An 18617-nucleotide genomic window follows, 5' to 3' on the forward strand; every position below is an offset into this window, starting at 1 on the left:
GACTTTCATCTTTAAATGGACTTGACTATTGACCTTGTGGATTGTAAAATGTTCACTTTCAGTGTCACAATTTGTAAGATGTTTTAACAGTATTTGTTAATTAAACATGAAGAGTTTTCAACTTTGTTAAAATGTAAAATGTGTCAGAACCAGCTTCTTGCATACGGGCGATACATAATTTGTTAGGGAATCAAGGGAGTGCTAAACAGTAACTACTCAAAATTATGATTTGCAAAATTGCAAAACACAAAGTACGTCAATGAGAGCTGTCAGACTCATGAGAGAAAGAGAAAAGGTGAACACTCACTAGCATACTGCAGTTTGAACCTGTCACTGTCCATCACACTTACAACATACCATAAACAACTCACGCACTGAGGTTTTCATTTGTGGGACAGTAAATCCAACATTGTATAAAACAGAAAACTAGAATTCTCTGGTCCAGTGTGGGTGTTCGTGACTTCAGCTGACCAGAGGATGGCACTATATTGCACTTGTTGCAGATCTGTTATGTAATCAAAATGTTCCTAGTTGATAGCAGACACTACTAGAAGCTGACTGTACATGTAACTGAGAAACATGGAGAACTGTTGCAATCGCTGTAAGATGATACTTTCTGAAACAGAAAGCCAAATTCACCATAAATTAAATATTTTGCTAGAATGAGATGGTAAGTCCATGCACATTTAAATTGAACTGTGAAACAGAAATGGATTAGAGGTTTATATCCTGGTATGTCATGGCCTGATATCATTATTTCAATAATTTCCATGAACATGAATTTCAATCTCAATTGGTTTTTGTCAATGAGAATTTTCTAACTTCTGTGTCAACATGAATTTATTTTTCTTAGCTATAATATAACCTACTAGATCTGTGTTTTTCTACTTATTGCTCATGGTTTTTCTCTGGGTAAAGAGAGAAATAGAATTTCAGTAAATCTCAACATATGCAACACAAGTTCATTGCTTTATAATTATTATAGAGAGATTTTGGTTATATTTTCTGTAAAGACACGGCTTTATATTGCCCTTTCATTTAAGTGTCTCTGTTTTGGCAAGCTCCAGGATTCTAACAGGTATTCTATTTTATGTAATAATATATGCGATAAAAATGAAATTAAATTAATAAAATACATTTCATTTGTATGGAAGTGCACGCTATTAAATATATGCAATCTGTAGATGTACTGACTACGCATTAGGCCGATTAGTCCGTTAGGTGACAGTCTTTGAAGCTGGTTTACACTGTTTATTTTTCTAGTTTTCTCTCACATGACTTTGTACGCATGACTGCCGGACTTCAACAGTCCACACATGCGCAGTTAGTAACATCCGGGGCTTCGACAAGGATGAAAGCTAATTTCCAAGATGGCGGCGGAGGGAGGAGGGAAGGAGATGAACGAAATTAAAACTCAATTCACTACTCGAGAAGGTGTCTACAAACTCCTCACTCACTCCGAATACAGCCGCCCGAACAGGGTGCCTTTCAACTCACAGGGCTCCAATCCCGTCAAGGTCTCCTTCGTCAATGTAAACGACCAGTCCGGCAACGGTGACAGGATCTGTTTCAATGTGGGCCGGGAACTGTACTTTTATATCTACAAAGGTGTGAGAAAGGTAAACAGTATTGACTGCAGCGACGAAGCCCGCGTTGTCCAGGAAGCAGTTCATTGATTTGTCTCCTTCAGACGTGTTGCACCTTGGCTGTCAATATTGTTAGCTCCTGTCATTGAAGTGCGCAGATTGTCAAGACAAGGCCATGTAGCAGACCTAGCTAAGTTAGGAGCTAATTAGCATTTTTAGCTAACATCGCCACAGTAGTTGTTTTGCCTTTATGAGACTTGTGTAGACTTACAAGAGTCCGCCAGCTAAGTACTAAGTCAGTGACAAGCTGTGAGATGAGATTTTTCAGTGAACCAAATAGTGTGAGAAAAGGCCTGTCATGTCATGCCTCATGATGTGTTTGTTTATGTTCGTTCTTTACATGGCAAAGCTACGTATGGGTGGCAGGTTGTCAACAGTGCTCACGAGCATGGTCTGTTCAGGTGTTTAAGTTACAGAACTTAATGTTTACATTGGAAGGTTTGGGAGTGGCAACGAGGGTTTGTTTTTCGTGATGTAATGATGTGTGTACTCTGCTTTCAGGGTTTGAATGTGATGCAATGTGATCCACTGTTGGGTTGCACACAGTGATGATGTCATTGCAGCAAACTACGTTTGGTCTTAATAAGCAGGGAGGTGACTGACAGGGATGGTTATTCTGATGATGTGATTGTCTTCAGCTACAGAATATGAAATCTTAACAGCAGCAGTCTAGCCCTCCAGTAAGAACTCTGCTGCTAGTTCTCCAGTTTACGTGCTCTCAGAGATTGCTCACTATTTTGCAGTATGGTTAAAATAAAAAACATGAGAGGTAGTAGCATTTATTTACATTTTTATGTAGACTCCACCCAATCAAAGATAGAGTGAACATGAGTATTTGATTTTATGGTGTACAAAAATATGCATCAGTCAGTTGCAACTAACGTGAGCTTTAGAAGTAGTATCTGTGTTATTTACAATATAATAAGTACCTGATTATGACTTAAGTATGTTGATTTATTTCTGGGCAATATTATATAATCAAAGTTTAATTAAAAGAAAAATTATTTGATAATTATAAAACTGGTTTGTCTCAAACACAACCGGTTTTGTATATTGATGATGTATTTTGGTAGCAGCCATCATAGGTGATAAAATATTGGATCACCTTAGAGATGGGCAATCCGGCCAAAAAATATCACAATCTATTTAATCACCAACCCTATTCAAGTTCTGAATTGCAACCTTTTTTTCCTCAATTTTGAAATACTCTGCAGGCTATAGCCAGACTTGAAATTTTCTATGAACTTCTCCATTTCTGGCATTAAAACAAAATAGTGCATTAAAAATAGTTCTTTTTAGGCACAAGTGCATCATACGCCATGCTGCGAGCTGTAACTCACATTGCTGTTTGAAATAAATCACCAAAGGGAGAGCCATGTGAAGTAATTCATGCAGTCAGGAAAGCCATCTAGTTGACTTTACTGACTTCACGCTATTGCTTTAATCATATGACATGACTCAATTGAAAAGTACATTGTGGACAGCTTCAAGCTTGAATACAATCTAAAATCTTCATATCACCCACCTCTAGATAATCTTATTGTGAATTGCTGCGAACGACTGATTTAAAAGCCGCCACTTTCGCCTCGATTGAATGAATTCCTGTTGGCTGGGACTTCTCAGTGGTATATCTGGGAAACTGGGCAAGCTATCATGTCATCGTAGAAGTAGATTGTGATGTTTATTGCAACTCAACAAATAACTGCTGCCATCCTTTTGACACGCAACTCTGCTCTCACCAGAGCAGCCACAGTCTCTTTTTGCCCATCAAGCATAGTATCCATCAGTGTTGATAGGCTGTGATGTTGAGCAGTCAGGTGCTGTGGTCGTGACACTGAGCATGACAACACAGTGATGACCATGAATGTATTATAAGAGCTTATAATGCCATACTTAACAAAGTAATTAAAAAATGCTAATAAACAATAAATCAAATGAAAATATTTGTCACATCTATGTTATTAACTACATACGGAGAGAGATATCTACATCAGAGCCAAAATAGCATATTTTTAAATTTTTCTAACATTAACCCTAAATTTTTACTTTTTGCTGGCCCCAAAAAATGATCCAAACTATGATTCAAAGCAGTGATACCATCCAAACCACGGGTTTTGACATTCATTGCACCACTATTCCTTACAATGATGGCCGGACTGATGGGTTGAGATGACTAATGAGTAATTGGACTGTGAGAGTGAAAGTGTGATGCATTCAGTTTTGGATGTAAAATAGCTGTGCCATACTTTTTACAACCTCAGTTACATTCTTGGATGCAGACATGATGCAGATGTTTTCCTGTTCAGCTAAAAGTGTTGTTTACATTGGTGATGTCTTGGCTGTTCCACCAAGTTGTGATGAGCCCCTCTTCCCTGCAGCTCTTGGTTTAACAAACTCACTATGACCTCATCTTCTCTCACCCTTCCTCTCATGCAATATTTAAACATCACAAAGCCAACATTTACCTCTGACTTAATTTCAAATCTGATACCACAGGAGATGAGAGCGGGTCAGAGAACAAGGAAAGTGCTAATCTGTTACATGAAATTCGGAGAGGGACTACAGAAGTACAAAACATACTGAGTGTAGATTGGGCTCATCGGAAAAGTTGTCAACATTAGTGTGTGACCCACCCATTTATCTTAATAGTTGGGGAAATACTATACATATATTCATTTAACTCTCTGCTTAAATTTATTGTAATGTGTTCGACAATCACCCCCCCATTTGCCTTCAACATTTTACTGTTGTGTATGCAGCCAGTAGTCAAGACCCAACTTGTATTTGATTTAATTACTGTTGTGTGGATTTCTTTTGAACAGCTGAACTTGATTAGCAACATGCCAACCATTTCCAAGGCAGTCTGTGAGAAAGGGAAGATCTACAATGATTAGGTCTTATGTTGTTTATACCCTTCGCTTTTTTTGTTCATCTTTGAGCTGTCTCTCGCTTGCTTTTATGACACTGTTTTGGAATATTTTTTTTCTCTCAGTCTTGGAATAATGTGAAGTATATTTATTAGACCAAGTTTTTCAACTTTATGGTAGCATTATAAATTTCAGTTTTTCTGGTTTAGACCTGCCTTGTGTTGATGACTCTGACTGTTTTATACGTTCCGTAAGGTTTATTTCTGCCTCTTTTAATGCATGACACAGACCACAAGTAAGTTTTAGTTTTTTAATTTCATCTGTTTATTTAAAATGACTGTGCACATTAATCAACATTTCAGTAAATGTGCAGTGTTAGCTAATTTTCATCTGTAGTCCTTTAGTGAGATGTTATGAAACTTATGCAACCAAGCATAAATCTGTCACCTTTTCTGCTCCAATAAGAACTATATTCCTGCCAGTTTATTGGCTCCGTTTTCCTTTAAGACCTACTACAGGTTTAGCTAATTGTCTTGTCTACTTGCACAATGATTGATGATAATGACTGTGGTCATCATGGTGTGGGGAAATAGATAACCTGTGGGAAAGTAGATCTAGAACACCACATTTTAATTACATCAAAATGTCACTCTGTCATGTTTGGCTTAAACTTGAGTTGTGTTGGCAACCACCTGTTGGAAGACAGACTAAACAGTTAACCTGTATTGTCTGACTGGGCTGCTCTTCCTCTCTATTTTTGGATAATGACTGTCCATGTGTCACAATTCATCACTATCATGCACCAAGAACACTGGGTAGGCGCTCTGCAGACACCAACAAAGAGTAGATGGCAGATTACACTGCTCTTGAGGTGTTTGCGTGAGGGTTGAGGGAGTTTAGTTTAAAAAAAGTGCTTATTTTTTATGCATACTAAACTTGACCCTTTTTCTGGCTTTCTGATCTAGTTGTCCCCATGTGGTGTTTGAGAGAATCATTTGTAATTTATAGGCTCATTGTTCTTTACTAAGACTAAGAAGTATAAATGGTAAATGTATCAATCTTCCTATACAAGAAATCTTTAGAGAAAAGTTTGGAAAATAAAAGTGCTGAGGTGTGGAGGCAACATCTGAAATATAGTTCATGTGTGGTTAGATTTTATTTTGAACAAAGTAAATAGTAGTAGTAGTAGTAAATTGATTTCCATCACAATAACTCATTTGCATGTATTTTGTTCCAGGCTGCTGACCTGAGTAAGCCCATAGACAAGAGGATATACAAAGGAACACAGCCCACATGTCATGACTTCAACCCCCTCACAGCTACAGCAGAGAGTGTCTCGCTGCTGGTGGGCTTCTCAGCAGGCCAGGTGCAGCTCATAGACCCAATAAAGAAGGAAACCAGCAAACTCTTCAATGAAGAGGTGGGTTTCAATTACTGCTGATATTCTGTTACTTAGGCCAAATGTAAGAGACTTTCGATAATCAGTGAACAGTTTCAGGGTAGCCGTACATGAGTGAAATGGGCTTTGGATAAAAAAAAAAAAAAGGAATAACTGATTGACTGTTTTTCTTTTTCTCTCTTTCTTTGTCCTTCTCCCCCAGAGACTTATAGACAAGTCACGAGTAACATGTGTACGATGGGTTCCTGGTTCAGAGAGCCTGTTTTTGGTGGCTCACTCCAGTGGCAGCATGTATTTGTACAATGTGGAAAACACCTGTGGGGCCACGGCACCTCACTACCAGCTCCTTAAGCAGGGTGAAAACTATGCTGTGCATACCTGCAAGAGCAAGTCAGCTCGCAACCCATTACTGCGCTGGACGGTGGGTGAAGGGGCGCTGAATGAGTTTGCCTTCTCTCCAGATGGCAAGTTTCTGGCCTGCGCAAGCCAGGATGGATTCCTGCGGGTGTTTGGCTTTGACGCTGCAGAGCTCCATGGAACAATGAAGAGCTACTTCGGTGGCTTGCTTTGCGTTTGCTGGAGCCCGGACGGACGATATATTGTGGCAGGAGGGGAGGACGATCTGGTGACGGTGTGGTCATTTTCAGACTGCAGAGTGATTGCAAGGGGGCATGGCCACAAGTCGTGGGTGAGTGTGGTGGCATTTGACCACTGTACCACTAGTGTGGAGGACGGTGACCCCCCTGCTGAGTTCAGTGGTAGTGATGAGGACTTCCATGAGCACATACACTTTGGTGCAGGCAGAGACCGAGCTAACAGTTCTCATTCTCGTCTTTCTAAGAGAAACTCTACAGACAGTCGACCTGTTAGTGTGACCTACAGATTTGGCTCAGTGGGCCAGGATACCCAGCTGTGTTTGTGGGACCTAACAGAGGACATTCTCTTCCCTCACCTACCTTTGTCTCGCACTAGGACTCACACTAATGTCATGAGTGCCACAAGCCCTCCAGCCACTGGACAAACCACGACTACTGTATCCACTACAAATCCCAGTGGCACCAATGGTAAAGACAGTGTGAGCAATAGCAGCACGAGTGGCAACCCTGCTAATTCTCTCCCTAGCACCCTGCCTCGGTCCAACAGCTTGCCACACTCCTCTGCCCCAACAGGGGGCAACACCCCCAATAGTCACACGGGCAGCAGCGGCAGCAGCACCAAGGGAAACAGCATCATCGACAGTGCATTCATCGCAACTGGCGTCAGCAAGTTTGCAACTCTGTCACTACACGACTCTCGTAAGGAGCGCCACGAAAAGGACCACAAGCGAAACCACAGCATGGGTCACATCAGCAGCAAGAGCAGTGACAAGCTCAACCAGCTTAGCTCATCACGGACGGCAAAAACAGAAGTAGCTAAGACTCTGGGCACCACGCTGTGCCCGCGCATGGAGGACGTGCCGCTGCTCGAGCCGCTGGTGTGCAAGAAGATTGCTCACGAGAGACTCACTGTGTTAATCTTCCTTGAGGACTGTCTGGTAACAGCCTGTCAGGAGGGTTTCGTTTGCACATGGGCTAGGCCTGGGAAAGTGGTGAGTGACAGACCTCTCGAGGATACTGTCATGTGACACCTCTTTACTTGCATTGTATAAAGTACAAGCATTTTTCTCACTGCATTTAAAAGCTGCTAATGTCACTGTGTGCAGCCAAAGGTTTTAATTATTTGTATTTAACCATCAAAAATCTGAGGGTTTATAGCACATCTTCTCTCACCACAAACCTCACTATTCTGGCTCTTTAAATACATTCAAAGAAGACTGTTGTTTGTTATCAATGTGTATTATCTGTCTGTCCACAGGGATTGCTATCATCTCAAAACAACCCAGCGAACTCCCCCAGTGGAACAGTAGTATAGCCACAGTGCTGGTGCTGCTAGTGACAGCTCCGTGCAACAGAGACGGAGATGACCAAGGCCATGGCCCTGCAGCGCTTCTTCGCACACTGTCACACACCACATGACCTCCAATGTCACCTTCATTCTCATCACTACAGCCACCCAGCTCTCTTTGTGTTACTGCTCATGTTTAGATAACCGATGACGGCCAAGCCAGGGTTAGAAACTTGACCCTCACCCCTTCTGTCTGGGGGGTTAAATGGGTGCTATTGGAAGTGAAATAGTGCAAGCTTTAAATCGTCCAGGAGGTTTATGGGATTGGTTGTCTGGATCATTGTTCCATCTATTGTCATATCAAGTCGCATCTAGTCTGAAAATAATAATCTCTAGTACCAGTCCTTTGTGCCTGTAGATATTTACAGACTAGACATGCCAATACGTATTGTGGAGATGCCTCACCCTATCCTTTTTGTATGGCTTTAATTCAGACGTTTTGTTTTTTTTTTTTCTTGTATTTTGGTTTGTCAAATGCATTCACATATAAAAGGGAATGAGATGAGGGATAGTTTCAGAGCAGCAGCATATCCCCAACACCAAGTCTCTTTCGTTTGTAACTTCCTGGGCTCATCACTTGTGCAGCCCCAGTCCTCTAGAGACACCTGTTCAAGAGAGACTGGAGCTTTTTACTTCCTTTACAAATACTTCAGTCACATGTACCACACTTTATAGTGAATTTGCACAGATTTACTTTCATTGTTGTTTATTTTGTTTTTCCCATTTTTGAATTCATGACGGTGGAACACAAGTTGAAATACTTTGAAGACAGCTTTGGAAGCACTTGGGGAGGAAACGTCTTGTTATTGCCCTCTGTCTCAACGCTGGATGCTGCAATCATAGTTTTTTATATGGAAAAAAAAATTGTTTGCACTTAATAGTTTGTTAGAGGAGAATGGCTTTACATTTTTTGGAGTGTGTAAGGACTCCTTGACAAGGTTGAAATATAAATAGAATTTGAAAAAAACCTTTGTATCTATTGAACATTTATTTTAATATTCTTTCAGATTAAATGGGCTCTGTATTATATGTAAATATTGTACTTCAGTGATCTATGGGTGAAATGATCATTATTACGTTAGTTCAATGATCCTCATTTGAGAAAATAGTAATATTTCTAATACAGAAAATCTATATGTAATATTAAAATCAATCTTGAATATGCAGGCGAAAATGTTTTCTGTTGTACATAAAGAGAATTCAGGTGTATTTTTATTATTAAAATGTTTGGTATAGGAAATGTCTATGAACTCTTACCTAACAGGTAGTGCTGAATGCTAGCTAGTCTGTCGCTGCAGATTCCTTTTACAACATAGGCAGACAGACGCAGCGGTCTAATTCAGCCATCACTCCGAGCTCAGGTAAACCACAGGAAAACTAACGCTGGCATAGTTCCCCTCACTAGTCTCATCTATCAATGTGTGTGAATTCACTTTAACTAACAAATAAAGACTGATAACCATGTTCTGCAGACAGGGCTCAAATCTGAGTCCTGTGATTGTGAGTAATAATTACTGAACTGATAGAGAACTTGTGCTGAATTGAACAAAAATTTTTGACACTGTGTTGAATACCAGCTGACTAATGTCAGTGTTTGATATTGGAATAAATGCGTGAGGTGAGTGTGTTTATTTTTCAAGCACACGCATAGGAAGACAGGATTTTAACAGTGGGAGCTTCTTCCTTCATGTGACGCCTAATTAAAACAGCTTTGACAGATTACATGTTCCATTTGTGTTACTTTATTGAGTTCATTGTACTCACCACGAGTCAATATCTTCACACTGCCTAATGTGAGTGCGATACTTTGTTAGTTGTGAATGTAGCATTGTGCTCCACTTTACATGAGGCCAGAGATCACGCAGCATCACTTCACTGTGCAACACTTCCATTATAGTAGCATTATTTACAGCCAGTGTGTTATTATAACATTCATTCTGTAATTCTAAGAGACAAGAAAGGACAAAGATTTTGCAAAAGACTTAAAAACAAAGTCCCACCGACACACTCGTGTTTCTTTTTGAGAACACTGGCAATTAAACCAGATCAGGCAGGTCATGTCCCGACATCACCATTAGGAATTAAGGGAATGAAAAAGAAAAAAACGAAAAAAAGATCTACTGCTGATTCAATCCAGAGCAAAGTAGGCCATTCACAAGAATTGAAAATACAAAGTAATATGTTAGTTCTGAGTCAGTTCTTACATTTAACCCAGTGTAATTTTGTTTGCATGAACATTTGAATTGAGGTCCATGTATTAAAACCTTGCACACTTCCACAGGTGTTTTCACTTGCTCTGGTTGATTAAACCTATGCTGGGAATTACATGAGTTCACCCAACCCCGTAAACAATTATTAAAGGCACAAGTGTAATTAGTTCCACCTGAGTTAGATATATTTAATTTCTTCTCATAGTTCTGGACAGGGAGTGGCCTCAAACAAGTCCTCAGAGAGGCTTCAGGAGCAGCTTCCATACGGTTCCCCCAGATTGACTCAATACGGTGGATTCGGGTGGAATCTCTGGTTTTTGCCGCCATCTGCTGGCTGTACTGAAGTATTGACGCTAATAATTTGTTACCTCCAACTAAGGCAAACAGATTGATTCCTCTTATGTCACAATGGAGCCTTTTACTCCATGGACCTGCCTGTGTGATATGGAGCTCTTTGGTCATATATGATATTGATAAACATTTATTGTTTTCATTACTATTCAGTGTTTTTCAGAGATAATTATTAAACATGCTATATGAAAATAAAAAACGTTTAGAAGGAGAAATGCTCTGTGCACAACAGATTGGAAAGTGATGATGGAGATGTCGATAAGCCAGACGTTTGACGCAGCACAGGCGTGATTCATTCAAATTAATGATGGCTTACATTTATCTGTGCATTTTATCAATGTTATTTTCATTATTAAAGCTGTTACATGAGGTTCTGTTGAACTTCAAATGTTCTAATTTATTACTAACATGTTACTAAACTGACCCGGAACACCCATTAAGTTTTGTTCTTACCTTTGTTTCTTTAGACTCATCTACACAAACGTTCCTCTTACCACTGGTGATTAGCTGGAAGATGCACCATCACAAAGGTGAAAACAGTAATCTTTAACATATAACAGTAAATGTGACATACAAATTAATGTAATCAGTAATAATAATCCCAAACCATCATATAGTAGTAAATAGTAAATAGTAAAACACTGACAAGGGTTATTTTTCACTTTTACTTCAGATACTTCAGGTAAATGATGCTAACCATGTTCTTTTACAGAAGGACAGGTAGGACTTTTACTGAATAGTTCTTCCATTGCCGCCCATAGGCGTTCCTGTAGCTGAAGACTGAGTATAATGTTTGTGTTGTGGTTGGCCAGTGGGGGGCAGTATTGCTCAGACAAAGAGAGCTTGAGAACTCCTAAGGATTAAGTGAAATTGCCTTTAAAACAGCTATTACTTGATCATCTCGGGAAAACCTTGTCCGTATATATTTATCCTGTTGTCTTTTGCAATCTTTTTACAAATGCATTCTTTCTACTTCATCTTACTGCTTCATATATATTTTATATTCTGAGTGGGGAATAAAACTGCTGCTCCATAATTTATGAGTCACTTTTAGAAGAAATGCGATCACTCACAGCCGTTAAACCAGTATCCTGTGGCATGGCAGTGAGGGAAAGGGTGGGGAGTGTGATCAGCAAGCGGGAGGAGCCCAGTCGTCCTCTCAGGGTGTCACTCAAATCATTTTGGCCTCTGACTCACTGTCTGATCCTCCCTGAGCTGCACACATTAATGCTGTGCAGGTATCAGTCAGGATTGGTGCTTAATCAGATGTTTTACATAAAAACATCACACTGTCTGTAATGTATGCAGTCTTAATTTGTTTTTCTTTTCTCTGAACTACATATGGTGTAAACAACATTTGTTCATTATATACAAACACAACCACCCTGTAATCCATTTAGCTTCCCTGAATAACAGTCAAACCATTGTGTCATCCAGCAGGGGTTTGGAAATCACCTACATTTATCTTGCATCCTCAGGGAAATAGGTCCCACTCAATTGATTAAGAGAGAATCCTATTGCATAAGGTCCTGCTTTAATCTTCTTGGTGATGCAGTTCCCTTGTATGCATACCTCCATATATTGACCCAGTATCTTTTTTTTAAACCCAGCAATATGTGCAATGGCTATGAATGATCAATATAGTCTCAAAACTGTGTCCATTGTGTTGCAAAATCTAATGGACCGAGAAAATGTAGATATGCAAATAAGTTTGCAAAGTCACTTTCTAGTTACGTCAGTGATGGTTTTCCTTTGAACAAACAGGACTAGTCAGATTATGGAAATGATAAAATTAACCTAGTTTTTCACAAACTCCACAGGAATGCCTATTTAGCTTATTATTGAGGCCTGCAGTCAGTTCAGAATTGAACGACTGAGTAATGTCAGGGAGTAAGGCTACTGAATGGATGATAAATGAATCTGGACCAACTGAATTCATGCTCATCCTTTTAAGAAACGGCTATATTGGCATTTGGCAACCAGGGAGGGTGGACTCCAGCATAAAGGTAATGTTCTACACAGCACCTTGTTGATTAAGAAAAATAAACCACCAGTGTCTGGGGATTAGGAACAGAACAAAACAGGAGTGCAGGGTATTCAGGTGTGTGGGTGTGGATTGCCAAAGCCTACTGCTAACCTTCCACCACAGGCAGCACATAGTCAGTTTGCAAACGTTTTTTTTTTTGCTAGCAGGAAGTCAGCAGGTTGCCAGAAGTTAGCTTTTCAGCTAACAGCTGCCGGTCAACAATGCTATGAGCACAAAACCAAAAAGAATCCAAAACAAAAAACTTAAGTACATTAAATCACCCCATAAGCTGAGGAGAACTGAAGTCAGGTCATAACTGGTTTCATCGTTAAGAATGACTTCTTATGACACATAGTTATTTGATCCATTGTTAACAGCGAGATAGTGATTATAGCTGCTGTTAAAATGAGAATTAAATTATTCCCTTCTGTGTATTTAATTATGTAATCATGTTATCACTGAAACCTTATGGTTCAAAAAAAAAGAGTGTGTTTTGGCTGCATGTTCCAGTCTATTACTCCTCACCTGAGTGTTAGTAAAGAAGAAGGAAAACCCACATGCTTTCCACTTTTACAGTAATTAATTCAGAGGAAAGGCTAGCCCTGTGGCTACCTCGAGGCACATCAGAAATCAATGATTACCTTTAAATCATAGCAGACAGCTGTGATCGATTTTTCTTAAACACAGCCCTTTCATAAGCCTGGCATATATTTTTTACTTATCGCTGTTGTTTGCAGTTTTATTCTTCAAACTTGTTTTTCTCTATCTCATTGGTCAGGCTGTCTGATTGTTTTGTTTCAGCATTAAAGTGCTGTATAGCTGCTGGTTTACTGGGCACCACACATCACTGCCTCATCAGAAGATTGTATGCCCAATTTAAAGAGCGTATTTTCTTTTCACTTGTTCTAAAAAATGAAAGTAAGTAGAGCATTTTGCTGTACAGTTTCAGGGGATCCAGCTTCAGTTTGCCGTTAGTCACCAAGAATCAAGAGCAAAGTGCCACTTCCTCCCATTCTCAATTCTATTCTGAGACCAGTTCCCTTGAGATGTGGGCCCAATAATTGAGCCTCCACCATGGGAGCAGCTGCATGATTTGCCAGTCACATGACCTCAGCACAGCAGTCCCAGAGTCACGTCTTTACACTGCATTAGGAATTAAAGTTCACACATATGCAACACGACAACACTTCATACCCTGCAGAGATTGGTCGTCAGAGGAAGCTTTGTTAGGCTTGATCTGTGTTACCCAGTTTCAAACCTTTGTCTTATTTAACAGCTGTGCTAGGGGTATATGCCCTAATTCACGTAATATTTAGGAATTTTATATTGAGACTCAGAAAGGCCTCAAGCAAAGTCTGTATTTAATGCAACCTTGATTCCAAAAAAGCTAGGGCATTGTGTAAAGCATAAACCAGAATGGGATAATTTGATAATCCTTCCTGACAAATACTCGACTGAAAACTGTACAAAGACAGTAGATTTACCACATCAACTTCATTGTTTTTTTGTAAATAATGGCTAATTCCAAATTAAAAAGTTGTGGAATTGTGCACTGTCAGGAACACAATTGATTTTCTAATGTATACATTCTGTTTTTACTTCCATTTAACAAAGCAGAACAACTTTTTTTTGGAATTAAGTTGGTTTGGTTTTATGAACCATATGGAGAGTCCAGTCAGCAACAATTTTGCAGCTCTTTCAGATTTTGAACAATTTGCAGAACTGATTGTTAGACATTGTCCGAGATGGTGTGAGGGATCGATGCAGCTTCAGAGTAGCCACTGAGCTCCAGCCTCAGTGGAAACCGTTCATACCGAGCTGTGGTTTAAGCACTTAAAATGTAAAGGTGTCTTCAACAGCAATGGCACAAACAAGAAAGCTGTATTAGTGCCTTGGCATTCCTCCAGGTGCATCGTGGGAATTTATCTGTGAAATCAAAATCTCCACCTTACAGATACAGGCACCTGAATGGGCATTTTCTCTTACAGCTTTACAGAAAACACTGTAGTTTTTACTGTGACCCATGATGTATCACTGGCTAATGCTGTCTACCTACGAGGCGACTCCCTTTCTGCAGTCACAGGAGGAATGAATGTCTTGGTGTGCTCTAGAAAACCTGTTGAAGATAACTGGGAGATTATTTATATGGAACAAGGTGTCTCAAAGGATCTCCTTTGATCTCAGCAAATTTATGAGATATAAATATCTTGAAACTAATTATGCGTGCACAGTGGGATAGATAGATTTTCTAAATTTACGACTGCCCTGATGAACACCTGCCTGCTTAGAGGTGCTCCTTATCAGGAAGCCTCATTATAGAAAGCACAATATATTGTTTCATATGTTATTAATCACACCTTACAAAACAGAGAAGACTTGCAAGGAATTACTTAAATAATATGATGTAAAGACATGTTTGTGTTAAAGAAGCCGAAAATCCAACTTTCATCTTTATTTGGAACAGTCCAATAAAACAGGCAATATGAAGAATAGTCCATAAAGATTTACTTTTAAAAGGCTTTTTTTATATAGAGGATGCAAAAGAGACATTTATATATAATAGTAGCAATTAAGGTCACTGTAATCGAACGTAACTCTTGCAGAGTTCATGGTCCCTGATATCCCCCCAGCCCCCATTTTTCACATGTGGAGCCACCCCTCCGGCCCCGTTGGCTGGCAGTCTCTTTGTTATCAGGAGGTTCTTTGGGAACAGCTGGTTCCCGCTGCTCTGTAGGATGTTTTCAATCTTGGTTTTCTGGCTGATCGGCATGCAGGAAGCCTTCTTGTGGTGCATACCACAGTCTCCAGCGTGGAAAATCCGTGGCGCCTCACTCACCATGACCTTCCAGTAGGAGGGCAGGCAGGACACAGTCAGGTGTTGTAAGGACCAGTCCCAGTTGTAGTCGTCGTAAGTGCAGAACGTGTCGGTGCATTGGATGAGCTTCTGATACGTCTCTCTATTCAGAGCCATCCCCATGTTGTGCTCAGTGGACTTCCAGGCCTTCACCTCCACCTTGTTTGCTTTGCTGGAGTAGCCGATGTGGCTGTAGCTCCCCAGGGAAAGAATGTCGCAGTCAGTGCACTGCTCCCTTTTGAGGGCTGACATCAGCTTTAATAGATGGATAAAATCCGGGGACATGAAGTGGTCCTCCTCGATCAGTAGGACCAGACCCTTATGGTCCTTCAGAACCCGAACTCTATCCCATACGAAGTGCAGTTTCCACCACCAGTGGTGCTTAGTCTGGGAGAACTTTGCCTCACGGTAGTGGCCGAATGAGTCAGGGTACTCTGCATTGATGCAACCAAGCTTTAAGGCATCTTTTTTGGGAATGTCTCTTGGGCAGTCCCTGGGGTCATGCCCTGGGAACTCCTGGGGGTACAGCTGAATGCTGAAGGGGAAGAAGATCTGAAGTACTTGACAATAGTCAACAGAGGCCACCACTTTATTAATCTCAGGGGACCAGAAGTCATGGCTGAATATCAGCAGTATGCTCTCCACACCTCTGGCCTTCCGTAAACTGTCCACTAATAGCTTAAGGTAGTCTGGTCGGTTATGGACCTGAACCACCACAACAAGATCGTCCTTCTGTCGCACTGCTTTAAACTTTTCCTCATTTCTTATTGTCTGGTCGAAGTTAAGCTGGAAGACAATTCCACGGTAAACTAAAGTGGTGTTATCTGCCTCTGGCTTGGATATCTTCTCTTTACTCTTTCCTTTTTCCTGGTTTGTGTCATTTTCTTGTATAACAGGAGGTGGAACAGGTGCCCGGCTGACTGCAGGTGTGACTTGCACCTGGATATGATTGTTGCTACTACTGCTGCTGATAATGCTGCTGCTTCTCCTCACAGTCTCCACTTCCTTGGGAAACGATGCACTGTCGTTTTTCTTCTGCCTTCCACTGCTCCAGAAAGCTAGGCCACAGATGAGAACCACCAGAGTCAGTATCACCACCTTCCTTTTGTAGATTCGGAATCTCATGATAGGGAGTCAGCCTCTTGCAGAAGGAGAAAAGTAGTAAAACTCAGAGTGCAGGTTTGCAGTTGTGATGGTGTGCTTTGCACGAGGAGCAAACCTGATTAAAACGAAGCTGTTGTGAGGCTAATTGTTGGCAAAATGAACTGTTGATGTAAACATGGATCCAGCAGGAATGTCACTGATAGTGGATGAATATTCCATAAGGCATGACGGTTGCTGGGAGGCAGCAGGGTAGCAGTGAGCATAAACCACCTATATGAAAAATAAATAGAAAGAAATTAAAGAAAGCTAGATAGGATTGAGCAATACAGTTAAAAATCACTATCACAGTCTTAATATTGATAATTTCTGATTAGTATGCGGCACATCACAGTATGGTGAATGTACCCAAAGCACAGCACAAGTTCTGAGATCGCACGAGGACATCTTTAAATGCCTGGCTTTGTCCGATTAACAGTCCACAACCTGAAGACACTACATTAGAATGATATACTCTGTTGATGAGGGCCATGAGATGCAGTGGAAAGCTACTTTGGAACAAGCTAGTAAATATGAGTGGTTGAAAAGTGAAACCTCACTAATTTGATTACATTTTCATTTGGATGGCAAAAATGTGTAAAAGGACAACATAAACGGATCATACCATTGATGAGAACCACCCCATCCACAACCATTATTTAATACATGCTTCACTCTGACTGGTGCTTAATCTCTCTGTTCCTGCCCTTAAGTCACATTAACAGCTGAGAATTGCTCCAAACACGCTTCTACATTTTCTCTCTCAATAAATCTCTCTCCTTAACTACATCACCAATATTGATTAGCTCTTTCTGCTCAGATCTGGTGCGCAAACGTCCATTTTTTGAAATTTGTTACTAAATTAGTGGTCTTTCTGGCTTCCTACCGGACCCTTTCATTCGTCCTCTCCCTGTCTGGAGACGGTGGACGAGTCTGTGATAATATAATGGCAAATATGATAAATACATTTCTGGTAGATACGATAAAACTCAACAAACTAAATTAAATGCTACAAGTAAACATGCATTTTAACATAAGGTTAGTTATATTTAATTTACACCTTACAGGCAGGAGTTTATGGCAAAAGCAAAGATAACTAACCGGTACAGGTCTGCAATGAGCATGTCTCTATACGGCTTTTTCACGTTCAGTGGTTTGCCGAATCACATACGCTTGATCCGCATCGCAAAGTACTGCCGTTTAAATTCACTCTATTTCACACGAACCGCTCTAATACACATAATAGTGTCTGTCGTATTCCTTTGCTCCCGTGAATATGCAATGTTAACGATTCAGTTCAAGCCTACCCGTTAGTTTTTGTGTCCTGGCACACCGATCCAGCGACAGCTACCATCGATTTTATGACGAGGTACCGTTACTGTTATTTCTCCGACTGATACATAAAGATGCTCTCGTAGTAACTGCAAACAACCGACGTTGCTTCGGTCTTTTCTGGCAGCGAGCATCCCGACGATGCTAACAGCAAGTTAGCAACGCCTTCTGTTAGCAACATACGAGCAGTCCGTCCAGACCAAACCTCGTCAACAACAGTGTCCACAGGGCACCAGAACAACCACCTTTGCACTATTCACCTAAAACTGGAGTAGCCGTGCGGTCCTTTCAGCGAGAGACATCAGTACGGCGGCGTCCCATTCTCCTCCATACCTTCCAGCGGGCTGCATGGAAACGCAGCTATCAGCTAGCTGTTAAAAAAACCCAAATACGGAACCACCACTGGCTGCTGCTGTCCCACAATGCACTGGTTCAGCTGGGGGCACCCTAGACACCTAAATATCATGTCTCCCTGATGCTGACAGTGTGGTTTTTTGGCACATTATCGGCTGAAATAGGTTTACTAGACATGTAGGCTATTCCATAAGTTCATAGCAAGGTTTAATACATACGTTTAAATGGACAAGTTACCCTAAAATGGAATTTTGCTCACACTGTGTTCGCCAATGATGGTGGCCAGTACATAAACAACTGTGTTTTATGCTAAAGACCAGAGCATCAGTAGCCTGTGGATGATGAACTGTTTTATCCAGCACAGTTTTGTGTCACAGTTGTATACTGTAGGAGTTCCACTCCTGGCTGTCTACTGCCTGCAGTATAGATAGAAAACATCTGTTACTCGTTGAAAGTATTCGACAAGTATTCTTTTTAAGTTCTGTCATGATACG

General features: G+C 40.6%; 2 protein-coding genes across 5 annotated transcripts; one reads left to right on the plus strand and one right to left on the minus strand.

Annotated features, from left to right (window-relative positions):
• Nucleotides 1–1309: 1309 nt before the first annotated feature.
• On the plus strand, nucleotides 1310–9581 carry wdr20b (WD repeat domain 20b). Of its 3 annotated transcripts, none has more exons than XM_046373358.1 (4): nucleotides 1310–1434; nucleotides 5751–5933; nucleotides 6115–7500; nucleotides 7767–9581. In XM_046373358.1, exons 3-4 carry the CDS (start codon nucleotides 6202–6204, stop codon nucleotides 7821–7823), a joined length of 1356 nt encoding a protein of 451 aa, XP_046229314.1. In that variant the 5' UTR covers nucleotides 1310–1434; nucleotides 5751–5933; nucleotides 6115–6201; the 3' UTR covers nucleotides 7824–9581. The 3 variants fall into 3 exon arrangements, with proteins under 3 accessions (XP_046229314.1, XP_046229312.1, XP_046229313.1); XM_046373356.1 differs by having other exon boundaries at nucleotides 1325–1619; XM_046373357.1 differs by lacking the exon at nucleotides 1310–1434 and adding an exon at nucleotides 1441–1608.
• A 5299-nt stretch (nucleotides 9582–14880) lies between these two features.
• Nucleotides 14881–18214, minus strand: mgat2 (alpha-1,6-mannosyl-glycoprotein 2-beta-N-acetylglucosaminyltransferase). Of its 2 annotated transcripts, none has more exons than XM_046373787.1 (2): nucleotides 18030–18214; nucleotides 14881–16671 (listed from the first exon to the last, which is right to left on the minus strand). In XM_046373787.1, exon 2 carries the CDS (start codon nucleotides 16420–16422, stop codon nucleotides 15019–15021), a length of 1404 nt encoding a protein of 467 aa, XP_046229743.1. In that variant the 5' UTR covers nucleotides 16423–16671; nucleotides 18030–18214; the 3' UTR covers nucleotides 14881–15018. The 2 variants fall into 2 exon arrangements, with proteins under 2 accessions (XP_046229743.1, XP_046229744.1); XM_046373788.1 differs by lacking the exon at nucleotides 18030–18214 and adding an exon at nucleotides 17745–17966.
• Between the last annotated feature and the right edge of the window lie 403 nt (nucleotides 18215–18617).

This window comes from Scatophagus argus, chromosome 19 (genome assembly GCF_020382885.2).
Source record: "Scatophagus argus isolate fScaArg1 chromosome 19, fScaArg1.pri, whole genome shotgun sequence".
Taxonomy (NCBI): Eukaryota; Metazoa; Chordata; class Actinopteri; family Scatophagidae; genus Scatophagus; species Scatophagus argus.

Bases quoted from the DNA above. Each gene is read 5' to 3' on its own strand.
- wdr20b (XM_046373356.1), top strand. From the start codon at position 1,371: ATGGCGGCGGAGGGAGGAGGGAAGGAGATGAACGAAATTAAAACTCAA. The intron at 5,934-6,114 runs GTGGGTTTCAAT...CTTCTCCCCCAG, and splicing joins GCAAACTCTTCAATGAAGAG to AGACTTATAGACAAGTCACG. The intron at 7,501-7,766 runs GTGAGTGACAGA...GTCTGTCCACAG, and splicing joins GGGCTAGGCCTGGGAAAGTG to GGATTGCTATCATCTCAAAA.
- mgat2 (XM_046373787.1), bottom strand. From the start codon at position 16,422: ATGAGATTCCGAATCTACAAAAGGAAGGTGGTGATACTGACTCTGGTG.